At 44.8% G+C, this 17,898-nt stretch overlaps 1 protein-coding gene across 1 annotated transcript in view; it reads left to right on the forward strand.

The window, feature by feature from the left end:
• The window catches only part of Grhl2 (grainyhead like transcription factor 2), a 129,728-nt gene that overhangs the window by 49,451 nt on the left and 62,379 nt on the right, over positions 1-17,898 (forward strand). Inside the window, exons 5-7 of the mRNA XM_021216524.1 lie at positions 2,286-2,341; positions 3,704-3,860; positions 7,139-7,250. Coding sequence (XP_021072183.1) covers positions 2,286-2,341; positions 3,704-3,860; positions 7,139-7,250 — 325 coding nt within the window. The remainder of the gene's footprint in view (positions 1-2,285; positions 2,342-3,703; positions 3,861-7,138; positions 7,251-17,898) is intronic.

The raw sequence follows: 17,898 nt of genomic DNA on the forward strand, positions 1-17,898 counted from the left end.
GTGTTCTGGTCACTGTATACCTCCCCGTGTCCTCCTAGATCTGCTGAGCCATCTCTCCAGCCCATGTACTGTGTTCTGGTCACTGTATACCTCCCTGTGTCCTCCTAGATCCTTTCCACCTCTCCTCATCCAACACCATGATTTTTCCTCTTTAGAAAGGGATCAGGCAATAACACAAACAAACCAGAATCAGACAGAACAGTCTGTGCCCTTGGCTCCTCATATGCTCCATGTTTGTACTGGTTGCTTCGCCTTGACCCATGGCGTCCCTCTTTACTTTCTCTCAGCCTCTTCTGCCAACCCAGGTTCTTAACTTTGGGATCAGAGCAAAGACCACAGATGGGGCAAAGTCCACAGATTTTCTGTTTCCCCTGCTAATACCCACTCTATGCTTTCCTGTAGGATACAGGAAGGAATGAGTGTACGATCCAACATGGTCTTTCATGCACTGTAGTTGCTTGTATTTTAGCCTACTTTGTTGTTGCTTCTTATGTGAATTTATTCCTCTCAACCAATTTCTATTTATCATGTACACAGTGTTCTGCCTGCACATATGCCTGCATGCCAGAAGAGGGCACCTGATCTCATTGTAGATGGTTGTGAGCCACCATGTGGATGCTGGGAATTGAACTCAGGACCTCTGGAAGAGCCGCCAGTACTTTTAATCTGTCCACCCCCTCCCTTTTAAAAAAGAATTATTTATCTATTTCATGTATGTGAATACACTGTCGCTGTCTTCAGACACACCAGAAGAGGGCATCAGATCCCATCCCAGTTGGTTGTGAGTCACCATGTAGTTGCTGGGAATTGAACTTAGGAGCTCTAGAAGGAACTGCTGAGTCATCTCTCTAGGTCCCCCCTCCCCCATTTTTTTTTTTTTTTTTCTTTTTTTGAGGGCAAGGCAGAATCTTACTTATGAACTTAATTTCTATGTTTCTTTTGGTGCCGAACAGATGGTAAGGCCCTAGAAAACTCTCACTGAAGGGTTTTCAGACTGACTGACTGCAAAAGAGAGAGACACACACACCAATACATTTGATTTTCTGTCAGTATTATTCAATCAGCCGATAATTGTATGGTGTGCATGGGGTCCTGTGGCTGGGTAAACACTGAGGGAAGACTGTCTTCTTGGATCTGAGGAATAAGGCCAGATGAGAAGAATTGGAAATATGCCAAAAGAGAATACAGAAGCTGCATGCTGAACTCTGGAGGTGGTGGGTGTGGCTTGTGAAGAACATTTGAAAATAGCTGTGAGACCCTCTCCTGAGGAAGGAAACTCTTGGAACACTGGGATAGGAATGGAAATGAGAGTGAGGAGGTTCCTCAGACAAAACTCAAAGAAAGGGTCATAGAGGAACGACCACATATATGTAGGGGGACAACATGTGTGTATGCCCTGTTACCAACACTTACTTGTTCAATATTTGCTTTATAGGCCAAGAGTTATGTGTGTAATTTTGTGTGTGAGCATGGGCCATGGCATGTATGGAGGTCAGAGGACAGCTGATAGATGGCGGTCCTCTTCTTCCGTTTTGTAGGGGTTTGGTATCAAACTTCGGTCCTCCGGCTTGGAGGACCTTCAGATGTTTCACATGCCGAGCTATCTCACCTACCTTGGCATCAAATGATGAAAGTGTCTAAAATGTACACACACACACACACACACACACACACAACTGGGCTGCTGTTTATGTAACACCAACCATCCTTTTAGCCTTCTCTCAACACATCTGCTAACAGAGATGCTTAGAGGATCCTGATATAGTAAATTATTACTATTTACTAGTGTTCAATATGCATATAAAATGTCTGCTGAAATTATCATGCTTTTAGCATCTTGCTAGCCTGTTTAATGTGATCAAACTGAGTAGACAGAGAAAATACCTCACAGTTTTATATAAGTGTCGGATAAGTTAGCTATCGTTTGAGCCTTGATGGTCTTACTCTAGAAATGATGTTTCCAACCATTCCCTTAGACTTCTTGCTGTGTCATCTTGTCTCTGTAATTGGTCTTCCATTAATTTTGATTTTGTACTATTTGACATAAAGTGTTAGAGACAACCAGGAATTGAAGAGTGGTCTATGAGTTGGAAGGCACAGCAAGCGCGTGGTACCTGCACATATCTTGTAAATACCCATTTTCCTTTTCCTGGGGATGATAAAATGAAACTAGAACATGATATGGTTATTACTACTGGTATTATTTTACTTTTGTTTTTTATCTTTGTAATATTTACATATATTCTCGGCCTATTTGTATTAATTCTACCATTTAAAACTTTCAGAAATTCCGGAGCACTTCTGTTGGTGCTGACGAGTACACATATGACCAGACGGGGAGGTAGGTCACCAGGAGATGCATTTAACTGACAGACTTTAAACGGTTTTTATTTTATTGTTCTATGCCTAAGGTGTTTTGCCTGCATGTATGTCTGTGTACCACGGTGTCCATGGAGGCCCGAAGAGGGTGTCAGACCCTCTGGTGCCGAAGTTCCAGATAATTGTGAGCTGCCATGTTGGTTCTGGAAATCACACCTGAGTCCTCTACAGGAGTAGCCAGTGCTCTAGCCACTGAGCCATCTCCACAGCTCCCAACCTCAGATTTTTATCAAATAAGAGGAGGTTTTTAAAACCTTAAATGAAAACATTTCAAAAGTTTCTACCATAGAAAGTAGAGTCCCTCTAATCCTGTAAGAGGGACATTTTATTTTTTTTTAATTTTTTTTAGGTTTTTCGAGACAGGGTTTCTCTGTGTAGCTCTGGCTGTCCTGGAACTCACTCTGTAGACCAGGCTGGCNTCNAACTCAGAAATCCGCCTGCCTCTGCCTCCCGAGTGCTGGGATTAAAGGCGTGCGCCACCACGCCTGGCTTAGTGGGACATTTTAAAAGACAATGTTTATGAGTCATTTTTGCTCCAAGTCTTTTGAAGACCCAGCAGAGAGGGGTTGGTGAGTCAGGAAGTATAGAGTTTATTAACTGTGGCTTATCCCACAGTGTAACCAAAACAAGCGTTTCTGAAAGAACAAACTGGATAAAAAGGACAAGATTCTTACCTATTATTAATTTTAAACAATCAGAATTAGAAAAATCAATGTTTTTGTTTTATAAGTTACATCTTAAAAATATGAGAGGAACTATTTGAGCAAAGATCTTCTCAATAAAACTTTATTTGTAAAAGCAGGCCGTGAGCTGTTTGTTATGAGCAAGCCCCTGACTCAGAGTAGCCTCACCGTGAGTCCTCCTGCGGACTTCCAAACAGGAAATGGGCCAGTTTTACGGCCCCATGCTATAATGTCAGCTGTTAGGAGTAGGAGGTGAATGATCAAACCAAGCTCTTGCGCATTTGTGGCTAGATTCAGAGAAAGCGGCAAAAGGGGAGGCTGAAGGGAAGCTCTGCTTCCTAGGACAAAAGTGGGAACTTCTGTCTAAGGCTGAATTCCCACGATCTCTGGTGTGAATTTGCCTAGCACATCCTTGGACCTTCTCCCCACTTCAGACCATCTGGTCTACAGGCCATGGTTAAAAATGTATGTTGTACCACCCTACCTTGGGTTTAGACTTATCCCTTTGATGTCTTACACATTTTGTCTGTTAAATAGTTATCATTTCTTAATATTCACATACAACCCTGTTGATGTGAGGCTGCCGGGGAAGGGAGAAATGTCCAGTTAGTGAACTGACTGCCTGTGTTTCCTCTTCACAGTGGTACATTTCAGTACACCCTGGAAGCCACCAAATCTCTCCGTCAGAAGCAGGGGGAGGGCCCCATGACCTACCTCAACAAAGGACAATTCTATGCCATAACACTCAGTGAGACTGGAGACAACAAATGCTTCCGACACCCCATCAGCAAAGTCAGGGTATGCGCCACATTTCTTAAAGTAAAACTCCAGGGTGGTCAGGGGGTGGGATTGCTCCCCAACATACCTGTGGAATGGCATGGAGAAAAAGTCCAAAATAAGTAACTCGTGAAGTTTGGTGCAAGAGAGCCTATTTATTGCTCATAGTTTATCATTCTAATCAGTAACTAATAAAGCTCAGGGGAGCGACTTGGCTAAACACGCTTTTTCACTGTACCAAGGAGTCCCTCTCACCTCGTTCATGGCTTGTAGACTGTGCAGTTTTCAGCTGATCTATAGGTCAGGGTGTGTTTGTGAGTACCATGTAGATCAGGGTGTGTCTGTGAGTGCCGTGTAGCAGAGAGTATTTTCTGCTGAGTTTTGGACCATTTACAATCCTTACAAAGCCTTCTGCAGCCCCTGGCTTACCCAGGATTCAAAAGGCAAGGAGGTATGATCCCCAACAGTGCGGTAGCTTGGGTGGATTTCAGATTCATGAGTATTAATCTCTTGTGTGGGAAATGACATGAGTTGTCACTGTCTGTCTGTTTTGGATGCATGCCAGTACCTGGCAGGCTCGCTACTGCTTAACAGGGAACTGATAGGTAGTCCATCTCTACTTAAAAACAAAAAACAAAAACTTACAGCAGAGGTTAGGAAAGGGTTGGAAGATTTTCCTGTTTTGTTGCAATATAGATTTTCCTGCTCTCTTATAAACTGCTCCATGCCACTGTACCTGTGGTCCCCAGCCCGTCAGATTCTCTCCATAGATGTGTCCTACTAAGCGTTTCAGCTTGAGAAGTAGGGAACTATGGCGTGTCTAGAGCACAGTGCCCCAACCACATATGTCCAGAGCACAGTGCCCCTACCACATATGTCCAGAGCCCAGTGCCCCTACCACATATGTCTAGAGCCCAGTGCCCCTACCNAGTGCCCCTACCACATATGTCTAGAGCCCAGTGCCCCTACCTCATATGTCCAGAGCCCAGTGCCCCTACCACATATGTCTAGAGCCCAGTGCCCCAACCACATATGTCCAGAGCACAGTGCCCCTACCACATATGTCCAGAGCCCAGTGTCCCTACCACAAATTCCCAAGCAAGGTGAGCCCATTGGTGATCAAAAGGTACCCAGTGTACTGTCCACTGTGAGGGACATCAGCCTGTTCTAACCCCGTGGCCAGAACTATGGTGGAGGGCATACTGTATCAACAAGAATACATTGCATCAGCAAGTCACGCAGTGATGGTGTCTTCTTTGTGTCAGGGATTGATTGCATTAGGCACTGAATGCCTAATATAACTTACTGAAACTAAACCACAAACCATTTTAATAATAATAATAAAATAGTAATAATAATACTGAAGAACTCTGTTCTATTACAGTACTATACATAAGAAAACTTGGCTTTCAGAAGCTAATAAGTGAGGTAACTAAGATGGGAGGGATTGCTGGGGCAGATCCCAGGCTGCCAGCATCCTGACTAACTCTTCTAGCATGAGGATGGGCTGCATGGTGCCATCTTTGCCTAGGGGGTCTCTAGTCCTAGTCCATGTGACACTTTGGGTTCTACCCCCAGCACCACCAAGAAAACCAAGTACAACTAGAAGCAGAGCTCTGTGGATGAAAAGCAGAGGGCCTCTGCTTTCTCCTTCTCCTGGGGTCTCATCCAGGCATGGGTATCTGGAGAGGACACGTGGGATACAGTTTAATCATATGTATACGAGCTCCATGCAGCCATTGCGCTGAAAAGGTGGCAGTCACGTAAGTGACATCTGTTTGGACTTTCCCAGTAGTTCCACTTTGGTGGGATCCTGAAAGTCTTTTAATATGGAAATGTAAAACTGGGTGTGGTGATGCATCCCAGCAGTGGGGAGGCAGAGGTAGGCAGGTATTTGAAAGCTTGGGACCAGCCTTGTGAATAAAATGAATTCCAGTACAGCCAGGGTTGTTAAACAATTTTCTGGAAAAATCAAAACCACATACACACACACACACATACACACACACACACACACACACACCCAACCAACCAAAAAAAAACCCCGAAAAACAAAAAGTAAAAATAAGAAAACAACTGGTCATTATGGAAATTTTATCTTCTTTTGTTCCGTTTTTCTGGAAATGTGATCTGAGCCAGATATGGCACCTCATATCTGTAATCCCATCATTCTGGAGTCAGTGGCAGGGTCATGACAGCCTGCATTCCACAATGGCAGCCAATATATGTAAATTTATGCAAATGATGTCTGTTTGAAATTTAGAACTGAAATGAGGTTTAGATTCTTTTTTTTTTTTTTAAATTAATTTATTTATTTTATAAGAGTAAACTGTAACTGTCTCCAGACATGACAGAAGAGGGCATTGGATCCCATTACAGATGGTTGTGAGCCACCATGTGTTGCTGGGAATCGAAATCAGGACCTCTGGAAGAGCAGTCAGTGTTCTTAACCCCTGAACCACCTCTCCAGCCCCAGGTTTAGATTCTTATTTTTGTAAATCAGAATTAGTGGCTCTAGCTCATATAAAGAGCAGCCATGTTTTATTGAAGTGTATAACTGCCCTTGTACTTTTGGATTATGAGTTATCTGAAGTTGTTTATCAATGAGTTTGTCTCCTTGCATTTCTGTGTTTTTCTGTGCAATTCTCTTTTTACCTGCTCCTCTCCAGCCTGAGGCACTTCCCTAGGCGAGAGATGAATGTCTGCTTCGTAACAAATGGCACCAATTCTATTTAAGACAAGTTTCAGATGTGTTTTTTCCAATGTAAGCCAAATGCTTTTCAGTTTCGAGCTAACCCCGAAAAATAATACCAACTGTGCCAAAGGCTACTTCATCTGGTTGTCAGGATGCTGTGGTAGGAATGATAAAGGGTTTTGTTCTATTCCCTGCTGTTTCCAGTGTGTGTATGTGTGGGTGTCGGCATACATGCACAAATACCTACAAGGAAGATAACTTCAGAAGTTGGTTTTCTTCTTTCCACCCTATGCATCTCAAAGATCTAACACAGGTCACCAGGATTGTGACAAACAACTTAACTCATTGAGGCCTTTCCTGCTGCAGTCTCTGGATTTGGGGGTAGGAGGGTATGGTTTCTCTGTGTAGCCCTGGCTGCCCTGAAGACTCAGATGGCCTCAAACTCAGATCCTTCTGTCTCTGGTTACAGAGTGCTGGGATTAAAGGCAGGAGCCACCATGCCTGGCTCTTAAACAATAAAAGCTACAACACACTGTGTGAGAGTTGCCAGCAGTGGGAACCTTGTCAGTCGGCAGAGGATAACAGCAGGTTTTCTCTCCTGCAGAGTGTGGTGATGGTGGTCTTTAGTGAAGACAAAAACCGAGATGAACAGCTGAAGTACTGGAAGTACTGGCACTCCCGGCAGCACACGGCCAAGCAGAGAGTCCTTGACATTGGTGAGTTGCCTCTCCCTCTAGGCTTTGCCAAAGTCAGCCAGACCACTACAGGGGCTGTGTTGCACTCTGCTACGCCAGGCACTGAATTGTACATGTGACCTGTGACATTCAGCACACGTCAAGCTGAAGATCAGTCAGACTGAGCAGAGACAACAGCATTTTCCTTTCCACCAGAGTCAACTTCTATAATAATAACTATAAAGCCTTTGTAGCACCGTGGCAGTTTCTCAAATATTTGTGTGCCTTATGCTTGAGCCATCCAAGCAGTGGGCAGGTCAGGTAAACTCTTGTCCCCTTCTGCGTGATAAAACGCAGGCTCATGAGGCTCAAGGCCCCTCACAGAGGTCTAGTGAGTGACCTCTAGTCTGTGGTTCTGCCTTAAATCCTTTCATTCCCACATAAACTTAATGCAAGCAGAAGTCAGGGATCAAGAAAATAATCTTTCTGAGAAACTTACCTACCAGTCTAGAAGAAATGAGCTTGCAGAGTTCATTTTGTATATATTTCTAAATGCAATATCTGCTCTTTAGAGATCAAGGAGCCCTGACAACCAAGGGTCCAGACAGAAAGGCAGACCCTATGCTACCTAGTCAGTTGGCTCCTTGCCATGGTTAGGAAGGATGGAGCCCTGGGAGACAATCCAGGTAAGCACCTGTGGGGCTGGGGAATCAAAGGGGAACCACCCAGAAGGAACCGGAACCCCAGAGGAACCGCTGCCAGCCACAAGCTCAGTGCCAATGAGGCAGAGAAGTGCCCAGGCTTTCTTGCTCCCAAGCTCCCTGCCTGGGCTTCTTGACCAGACTCAAGGCTGGGGAGCACAGGACCCCGACAGAGTTTTCAAATCAGCTCCCTAGACACAGAGAACAATAGGAGAAACTGGAGAGTAGATCTTAAAATGTCTAGAAATTTCTTGAAAGTATCGGCAGTATCTAGCAAATTTATTCTCATAAAGGATTCCTTTCCTCATAATTAAAGTCATAACCCCTCAGACTATGGCTGTGGTCCTCATGGATGTAGGCAGAAGACCAATTAGCATTGGTCATCACAAAATACTAAGTCAGTAAAAGACTAAAAGGACACTTGCTTTCATGTCTCATGCAGTGGAACAAAGGCCCTTTCCCTCATGGCACCCTCGACAGCTCCCTGGACCGATGGCAGAGATTATTAGCCAGTAACTAGGTTAGTATTGAGAGTCACCAGAGAACATTTTGAAGCGAAGTGTTGGTATTGCATGTTGAGTGAAGATATTCCCATTCCTCATTTCTCTTACCCTCACACACAGAGGGGTGGCTACACAGAGAGAAACACTAGCAGTTACTAATCTAGTAAACAGGGAAACTGAGGCAAGGAATGGTGTCTCCATGTCAGGCGAGTTGTCCTGGAAGTCAGCCCAAGTGCTGGGGTAAGGACTGTGTTCCTAACTGAAGCCAGTGCTCTGGAAGCCCGAGGCTGGAACAAGAGACTAGGAAAACGTGCTCTGACCTGTTCTATAACCGTCTGTGTAGAACAGAGAAGCAATTTTATTTTATTTGAAAAGTTAGTCTTATAATTATTGCCCAAGAAAAGGAGAGAAGCAATTAAATGGAAATACAGGCTCAGTTCAAATGAGGTAAGTCGTAAAGGTGCCTTGCTGCCTGCTCACCAGCTCCAGCGCTGTTATGGGGTTACCTTTGCAGAGGCCGGAGTCGTTTCCCGCCTTTCTAGCCCTTCCAATAAATCTCTCTTTATTACCTCCCATTTGCTCCTATACTCTCTCAGAGAGCCCCACATACATGCACATGTAAATGCAGAGTGCGTGTGCTCATACATGCATGCCGGCAAATTGCATATATACTTACATATGCAGAACAAGTAATTCTAACAACAAATACAAAAAGACAGTTCTCAAATTTCTACCACAGTGTCTGTGGCTAAGTCTGTCCGAGACCTCGAAGCGGTGACCTTCATGCTGAATAAAAAACAGAGAAAAGGCCTCTTTGATTAAAGTTCACTGTAGCTCTGCTCTCTCACTTTCTCTCGATCTTGCTCCCCCCCATTCCCTCCCCCCCCCCTTCCTGTGATCATGGCCGGCCTCCACTCCTCTACTTCTCCACTCTTTCTCTCTCTCTGCCTTTACTACCCTCTTAACTCCCCTCGCCATGCCCTGAATAAACTCTATTATATACTAAAATACTACTACTACTACTAAAATAATAATAATAATAATAATAATAATAATAATAAAGTTTATTGTATGTTAAAAAGAAAAAGTGTGCATGTGTGTGGGCACACATGGGTGTGCCACAGTGTTCATGTGATAGATCAGAGAGGGCACTTGTGAGAATTGGCTTTCTTTTCATCACATGGTTTTCTGGAATTGAACTTATATCCTCAGTCTTGGAATGGGGAGTGCCTTTACTGGCCATCTTGTTGACCCTAAGTTTTTTTGGTTTTGTTTGTTTTGTTTTGTTTTTAAATTTTGAACAGGGTTTCACTGCTGCTTTGGCTGTCCTGGAACTTAACCATATAGACCAGGCTGGCATCAGATTTACAGAGATTTGCCTGCCTGTCTTCCAGGTGCTGGAATTCTAAAGGTGTGGGCCACCATCTCAGCAAGTTTGAGTTCTTAATCAGCAGTCTTAGCGTGGGCATTATAGGACTCACAGCCTCTAAAGTATAGCTGCCAGAGTTGTGAGGGTGGGCACGAGTGTCTTCAGCTCACTCTATAGGGTCCTGGGATGACTAGCCCCACCCTGCTCTCTATCTCTCTACCTCCACTCCTATCCTGCCGGTGGCCACAGACCCTGCCCCTCCCACTAGACCTTTCACTTACCCATCATGCCCCCCACTCATGACTAACAATAGTCACCAGCTTGCATTCTGTATGTGGGAGAATGTTGTTGCCTCTCCTTATATAAGCTTATTTTACTTGGACCAGGTTTTCAGCCATTCTTTGAGGTTGCCCCTAGACTCTTGGCCCCAGGGGTCCAGTCTGTGGTTCCATGAGAAAGTGAAGGGACTCAGGGCCAGGGCAAAGAGCAGGAGGCTGCCAGCTTGGGCCTCTGTTCCCAGTTTCTGTCAGGTTTTTTCAGTGAAGCTGATTGTGTATCCGCTACCTCACTGCCCAGGGAGCTCTCGGGATGAACACTTGGAATAAGATCCCTGTCACTGTGTCTTTATTTCACGTCAGAACAGGTATCAGCAGCCCCTCTGTTGTTCATTCATGTGTTTGTGTCTCGCTTCATCTCTTCCCTGAGAGCAGGGCCTTGTCTGTCGTGTTCTCCTCTGCTCTGTGCTTAGCACAGAGCTGGAGATGTAGTGACTGTCTGAATGAATGCACGAGCCAATGTATGTATAAGCTCTCAGACTGGCGGAGGGGAGGTCTGAAGGAGTGGACTGTACCTTACTAACAGCTACTCCCTGGGCACAACCTCCTTTGTCACAAACTTTCTCTAGCCATCATACATTAACTTTAAAAAATTCATCCTCTCTGGGTGATGTGCGCACGCCTTTAATCCCAGCACTCAGGAGGCAGAGGCAGGTGGATCTCTAAGTTTGAGGCCAGCCTGGTCTACAGAGTGAGTTCCAGGACAGCAAGGGCTACACAGAGAGATGCTGTCTCAAAAAACCAAAACAAACCAACCAAAAATCATCTTTAAAACAACCATTGTATTGCCTAAAAGCTGAGATGGGGGATGGCAGAGGCAAGAACTCCACCTCAGACTTGGAGTGTGCGGGTGGATGGAAACCTAATGCCTGAGGCTGCACCTGCGCTCTGTGGTTCTGTGCTGCGTCTCAGGGCCTGGCTGACCCTGGCCACATACAACACATAGTGTCAGACAATGCCATCACTCTGTCACAGATGCTCTGATGCTTCTGTCCTTGCCGTCCAGGGCTGAGGACATCGTAATGTCAGACTGTTGTGTAGGTCTAGAGAATCTGAGAGCCAGGTCAGGTGTTTAGTTCTTATGTAGTGGTTCATAAAATGTTTGGGGTGGGAAGGGTTAACACTGAGCCCCAACTCCATTAGAAGTCAGATAGATGGACACCCAGAGTTCCAACTAGCACAAGCTCTTTCTTGTGAGCCCCCTGAATAATGGCAATTGTTTCAGGTTGTAAAGAAGTTTCCATTCTGCTGCTCAAAAGCATTCCATGCAAGCTATGCCTCCCACAGGAGGAAGCCATTTAAATGATATTTGTCCTTTGATCGTCTTTAAACCTCATTATATTAAGGCATTTAGTCATTGACAAATCCATATTTTTTTTGCCACACCAGCTTGAGGAAATGCATGCATACATTCATTCAGCTGATAGCTACAGAGTATCTTCTGTGGGTGAGGCCTTTTTCAGCCCTGGTGACTAAAATGTAATTAAGACAGGGCCTTACCACCACGTTACCCTCACCTAGATACAAGAAGATGAACATCCGAGTTGTTAAAAGGGGAGTTTTTCAGGGCAGATATTTCTGAAGGGATAGAAAAGCCATGAGAGTCAGAAACGAACTGAAGGATTCTATGGCATCTGCCTAGATAAAATGGTACGGAAAAACTACTTTTAACTATCTGCTAAGAAAGGTAGCAGAGGCTCACACTCTCATGTATCCTAGTGAGAGAGGCTTGGTGTGACCAGGGGAGGCGGGGGATGCACAGGATGTGCTGGGAAGATGGCTTTTAAAGGAGACCTGTGCAGATAGGAGAGTGATGGATAGATGATTCGCAAATGGAACTTGTTGATCTCCAGTTCTAAAGGGGCCCTGGGGTGACACACGCTGAAGCCTATTGGAGGTAGTCTGAGCTGGAGAGGGTACCCTGGGGTCCACAGAACTTAGGGACACATGAGTGGGTTCCAGATTTCTCCTTAGTGGGTGGCAGTACTTGACTTTGGAGGCATTGGATAAGATTTGTGGGTGTCGGGCTGGTGAGATGGCTCAGTGGGTAAGAGCACCTGACTGCTCTTCCGAAGGTCTGGAGTTCAAATCCCAGCAACCACATGGTGGCTTACAACCATCGGTAACAAGATCTGACTCCCTCTTCTGGAGTGTCTGAAGACAGCTACAGTGTACTTACATATAATAAATAAATAAAATAAATCTTTAAAAAAAAAAGATTTGTGGGTGTCTGTCAGAATTGTAACGGGACAGTAAACTCTGGGCTAGCTCAAGGAGAAGGGTCACAGTAGGAAAGGGACTGGCAATTGGGAGACTAGTGATGGGTAAGGAAAAACCCAGCACACAGAGTTGAAATTTGGAAATGGGAAACAAGCCATCCCTTGATAAATGACTATAGGTGAGGATAAAGGAGGAAAGGGTCATGAAAGGGTAAAAGTCACTGTGCCAGCTCAATAGTCACTGTGCCCTACTCCTGGGGAGGTGGCACCAAGAGAAGCAAGCGGCCAGGAGTCGAGTTCAGATTGGCGGATGCATATTAGGGCAAGCATTCACATACAGAGCAGGTCAGCAGATCCTGGGGCTCCTTGTAAAAGAAAGCTACTGGGTTTTTAAGTGTGATCCATGGGAAAACACTGAAGTGGACCGCAAGTCTAACAGTGGACTGAACTTTAGGGTGTCCACTCAGTGAATAGCTCTGCCTCTGAATGTGAATGTTTTTGTTATCTTTCAAGTAGGGAGACAAATGAGCTGAGATTTCACAATTCATATTAACATCATAAAAATGAATCCACAGCTAGTCTGTGCCACTTTCACATAGTCTCTTCTTGACATGACTCAGGAAATTCTCATTGTCCAACATAATGCACATCACAATTTGTCTGCATGTTCCCAGTGGGAGAGCAGAGTTTGATGTCCAAGGGAGCATCCATCAGCACTTCTCAGTGCTAACAGGTAGCTGTCAATCTAACATGTTATAATCCAATCTCAGACTTAATTTTGATCCACTATCATATTTCCTGTCTTGGAGTTTATTGGGTGTAGTGTTAATAGTAATCCTATAATTATGTATTTGATTTTCAGTTATTAGCATGTCATCATAGGATTTGTGAATGTGTGTCCCAATACAAATTCCTCCCTCCCTCCCTTCCTTCCTTCTTCCTTCCTTCCTTCCTTCCTTCCTTCCTTCCTTCCTTCCTTCCCCTTCCCTCCTTTCCACCCTCCCCCTCTTTTTTTCTTTCTTTCTTTCTTTCTTTCTTTCTTTCTTTCTTTCTTTCTTTCTTTCTTTCTTTCTTTTTTTTTTTTNTTTCTTTCTTTCTTTCTTTCTTTCTTTCTTTCTTTCTTTTTTTTTTTTCGAGACAGGGTTTCTCTGTATAGCCCTGGCTGTCCTGGAGCTCACTTTGTAGACCAGGCTGGCCTCAAACTCAGAAATCTGCCTGCCTCTGCCTCCCGAGTGCTGGGATTAAAGGCATGCGCCACCACGCCCGGCTCAAAGCCATTTTCAAATTGTGTCCCATTATAATAGTTTCCCGTGAAGGAAGACATTTGTATGAAACCTTAGTTGTAATGACATGAACATGTTCTGTGTGCTCAATTCTGTATGATTCTGTTTGAAGATCAGAGGAATCTTCCAGAAGGGACTGAAGCCCAGAGTCTGCTGTCACTGTGAATTAATTACTCAGCATGGAGCTTCTGCATTGGACTCATGCAAATAGGAATTGTACTCAAATTAAATCTTGCTCCTCTTTCCCCCAGGTTTTCTGGGGGATGCTGGCTCTAAGGTGCTGTGTTCATGTGCCTTGTAGTTTTTATAAGGCAATCAGGTGTGCAGAGGTCAGGGAAGGTAGGTTTTATGGACCTAGGAAGACTTGGACATGAGAAGCTCCAGCAACTGGCTACTTCTTCATTTACCCAAACTCAGGGCTGTCCTAGCCTCAGAACGTTAAGACACCCCCTCTCCCAGTCTGCACAGTGTGGGGCTTCTCTTCTTAGCAATAAATTAAGTTCATCTTATGACTTTTTTTAGGTTGTTTCCATTCTTCTAAACACACTTAAACTTGATTACAAAATAAAACAAAACCGTGAGATCTCCCTGCTTCGAAAACAACCTGTGAGGGCGGAGTTAGAAGTGGCTCTAAGCTCCAAGCCCCCTGTCTCATCTGTGGATCCAGATGGAAGGGGGCGTGCGGGGTGAGGGCCAGGAATCTCCTAAATCTTCCTGTTAGTTTGCCACATCCACATGCTGTGTAAGACAGACTCTGCTTCAGACGGCGGTGCCGAAGGTGCGGTTTCTGAAAATTCTTTTTCATCTTTAGCTTTGGTTGGGAAATACTGATGTGATAAAAGCATCATCAGGTGTGAAGGTTAAGTATTTAAAAGTTATAAAATGTAAGTACTCCTTAGAGCTTGATGTTTGTGCAGACAGAAAATAATTCTTGGTAATAATAGAGCCACTGTGGGTTTGTTTATTGCGTGCATGTCTCAACAACTCATTGTGTCTGGGTCATCACCCGCGGGGAGACCCATTTCTCATTTTCTCCCTGCTATGAGTGGCGCTGGGCTCCCCCTTTCCCTCCACAGAAAGATCAAGGCGAGGAGGAATATTTCCAGCACCCAGACATTGGGACCGATTCCCAAACTCCTCATCCCAGATTTCACACTAGATCCTAATGCAGTCATGTCTCAACCCAGCATATGTCTCCTGGAAACTTCAGTCTGCATCTGTAGGGATATTTTAACCTTTCTGCCTCTCCCAACTTCCTTGTTCTCCAGGGCTCTTCTTGACTCTCGCCTTCCCTCCTCCACCTGCAAGACAGTTCACGTAAAATCTAGTCCCCAACCGACACCACTTGGGCGGTTCTTCCTGAGTTCCTCTGTAGAGTGGGCAGCCCCTCCTGGATCAGGATTGTGTCAGGTGTTATAACTTTGCAGTCTTTACTTGGCTGTCAGTTTCGTTCTGTCTGTCCCCCCGATGACCAGTTATTTGAATGAACAGAGAATTTCTTTTCAACCTTTAAGTACCCAGTACCTGGTACATAGTAGGTGTTCAACCCGTGTTGAGCAGTTAACAAGTGTGAGTTAGGGGCATGAGTAGCTAGGGCTGTTTTGGTCAGCCCTAGTTTGTCCAGTTAACAAGGAAGTGTGCCTGGGGTTGGACTAATGCGGATTCACTTTGGTGTCATTTTCATGTTCAGCGGGAGGGAGACAGACAGGGAGACAGGTAGAGAGATCCACCTTGGCTGTCAGTCCTCAGGTGCTGACTGACCGACCGACCACCTTGCTGTTTGAGAAAGCATTGCTCATTGGCCTGAATGACTGGTGAGCTCCAGGAATCTATCTGCCTGTCTTTGTTTCCATGTGTGGCAAACATGCCGCCACACAAGGGTTTGGGGTTTTTGTTTGTTTTGTTTTGTTTTGAAATCTGGGTTCTGCGGACTTGACTTTGGGTCCTGAGGCTGACGAGGCAAGCATCTCCAGCCCAGCAGTACCAGTCCTCCCGCTAAGCTGCCCTTCTATCACACACCAGGCTTTTGTTTTGTTTTGTTGTTTTTAATTACGGTAATGATTTAATTACTTAGTGTAGAAACGTAATACACACTAATAAACCAGGGGAGATTCTCCTTTTAAACCTAGCTAGAAAGTATTAGTTTTACTGGATCCAACAAATGGGGACTTGTTTAAAAGCAAACAAAAACAAAGACTTTGGAAATTCAGGGCTGTACTTCTGCAGCTTTCTTTTCTGCTCTGAGGAGTCTTGGTTTCCCAGGTCCAAGTCATTAGTTAATGAGCCTTTCTTGATAAACATCTTTTCTTTTCCAGGGGATATTGGAGCCCAAATGGAATGTTCCATGGAGGCCAGGGTGTAGTGGATTCCTGAAGACATCCCCCTCACCTCCCCCATTTTAATGAAAGGGTGGAACTCCTCCTTAAACAGACTGTACTAGATGATAATGAGAGTTTAGTACACGCGCGTTTACACAGGCACACATACACATACACACACACACACACACACACACACACAGGCACACATGTGTGCACCCCACCCCATCCCCCACACTAACCTAACAGACCCCTGCATTTAGGGCTGTAGTCTGCCTTATTTCCTCTCTACTGGACATTGAGTTGTTTGCCCCCATGGCGCCTTTTCCATGCGCATAGCTGTAGCTCATTCCTTTTATACTTAATTTGATTTAATTTTCGTGTTCTGCCTGAATCCTGATGATGTGACTTTATTTGGAGATCCTTTAAATAAGACACCAGGTAGTGTTTTCACTTTTTAAAATAATGTGTATTGAAACTGGCCAGGGCGTAGTAGTCTCCCCGAGATGACTGTGATCTTTCTTCGAGATACCGGCTCTCCAGAATAAAGGTTTGATTATGGTTGATCAGGATGCCTGTGGCACACGCTGACTATAGCCATTCCCATGTGGGTCGGGGCTGCTCAGACAAATCATGGAACTTTCCAAGGCCTGGCACGCAGGTGGCTGGATGCTGGGCTCACCCTTGTAAGGCACTCAAACACACTTGTGTGTCTGTGTATATGAAGTCTTCATATTTTGCACAGTAAACATTATACTTATGAACCCCAGGACCAGCCTTCAAATAGTATAAAGAATTACATATGTGGACTATACTAATAGTCTAAAATGCAAAATGTTTTTCTTAATTTTGTTTATAGTATTATAGTCTGAAATCTATAACACTGTTCTATATAATTCCTGCCCTAGAAATGAAACCAAACGTGTCTTGGGGTTTCCATTGCTGTGAGGAGACACCATGACCAAGGCAACTCTTACAAAGGACAACATTTAGTTGGGGCTGGCTTACAGGTTCAGAGGTTCATCCATTATCATCGAGATAGGAAGCATGTTCAGGCAGGCCTGGTGCAGGAAGAGCTTAGAGTTCTACATCTTGATTGGAAGGCAACTAGGAGGAGGGTCTCAAAGCCAAGTTCCACAGTGATACACTCCTCCTACCAGGCCACACCTACTCCAACAAGGTCATACCTGCGAATAGGGCCACTCCCCGGACCAAGCATATTCAAACCACCAGAAAACTCGAGGAAAATATTAGGTTTTGTGCAAAGAGAATCCTAAGAAGGATGCCCTCCTAACTCACACCAGGAAGGTTCACCACGGTGAGCAAGTAGCAGTCCTTTGATTACTACAGTTTAAGAGTCACTCATTGTTGCTCACATTATATATTCATAACCTTACCACCAACATCCTGGATTGTGTACTGAAAAGATGCACACTTGAAAGATTTCATGTCACAGAAGCCAAGGGGTGCTGGTCCCAGCTCAGCTCTTAATCCCCTAGAGAGGTCGTAGTGTCCCCAAGAGTTCATGTGTTGGAAACCCAGTCTCTGATCTGTGTGCTGCCGTGTTTGAGGTGGGGAGGTAGTGAGAGTCCAGTGCCCCGGTGACTCTGTAAGATGTAAAGCTTCTGAGCTGGCCTGTTCCCCCTGTCACCAGCCATGATGGTGAGAGGAGAGCTCTCACCACAGGCCAGGTGGGCTCAGTCTTGAAAACCACAGCTATTTTTTTTTTTTAAAGCAATTTCCTAAAGCCTATGGTATTCAGTTACAACAACAGAAAAAAGACTAAGACACAGACCAAGTGACAGAGTTGAAGAGGTATTTAGCATGTTTATGTGTTTCGTACTTTTCAGGTGAGGTAGACAAAGGTTCACGGTCGCCTGTAGGATGTGTGTGTATTTAGCACAGAGCCTAGCTCACATTTGTGGGGTGGGGTGGGGGGGAGAGAGAGAGAGAGGGAGGGAG

Source organism: Mus pahari, chromosome 17, assembly GCF_900095145.1.
Source record: "Mus pahari chromosome 17, PAHARI_EIJ_v1.1, whole genome shotgun sequence".
In the NCBI taxonomy this organism is placed as follows: Eukaryota; Metazoa; Chordata; class Mammalia; order Rodentia; family Muridae; genus Mus; species Mus pahari.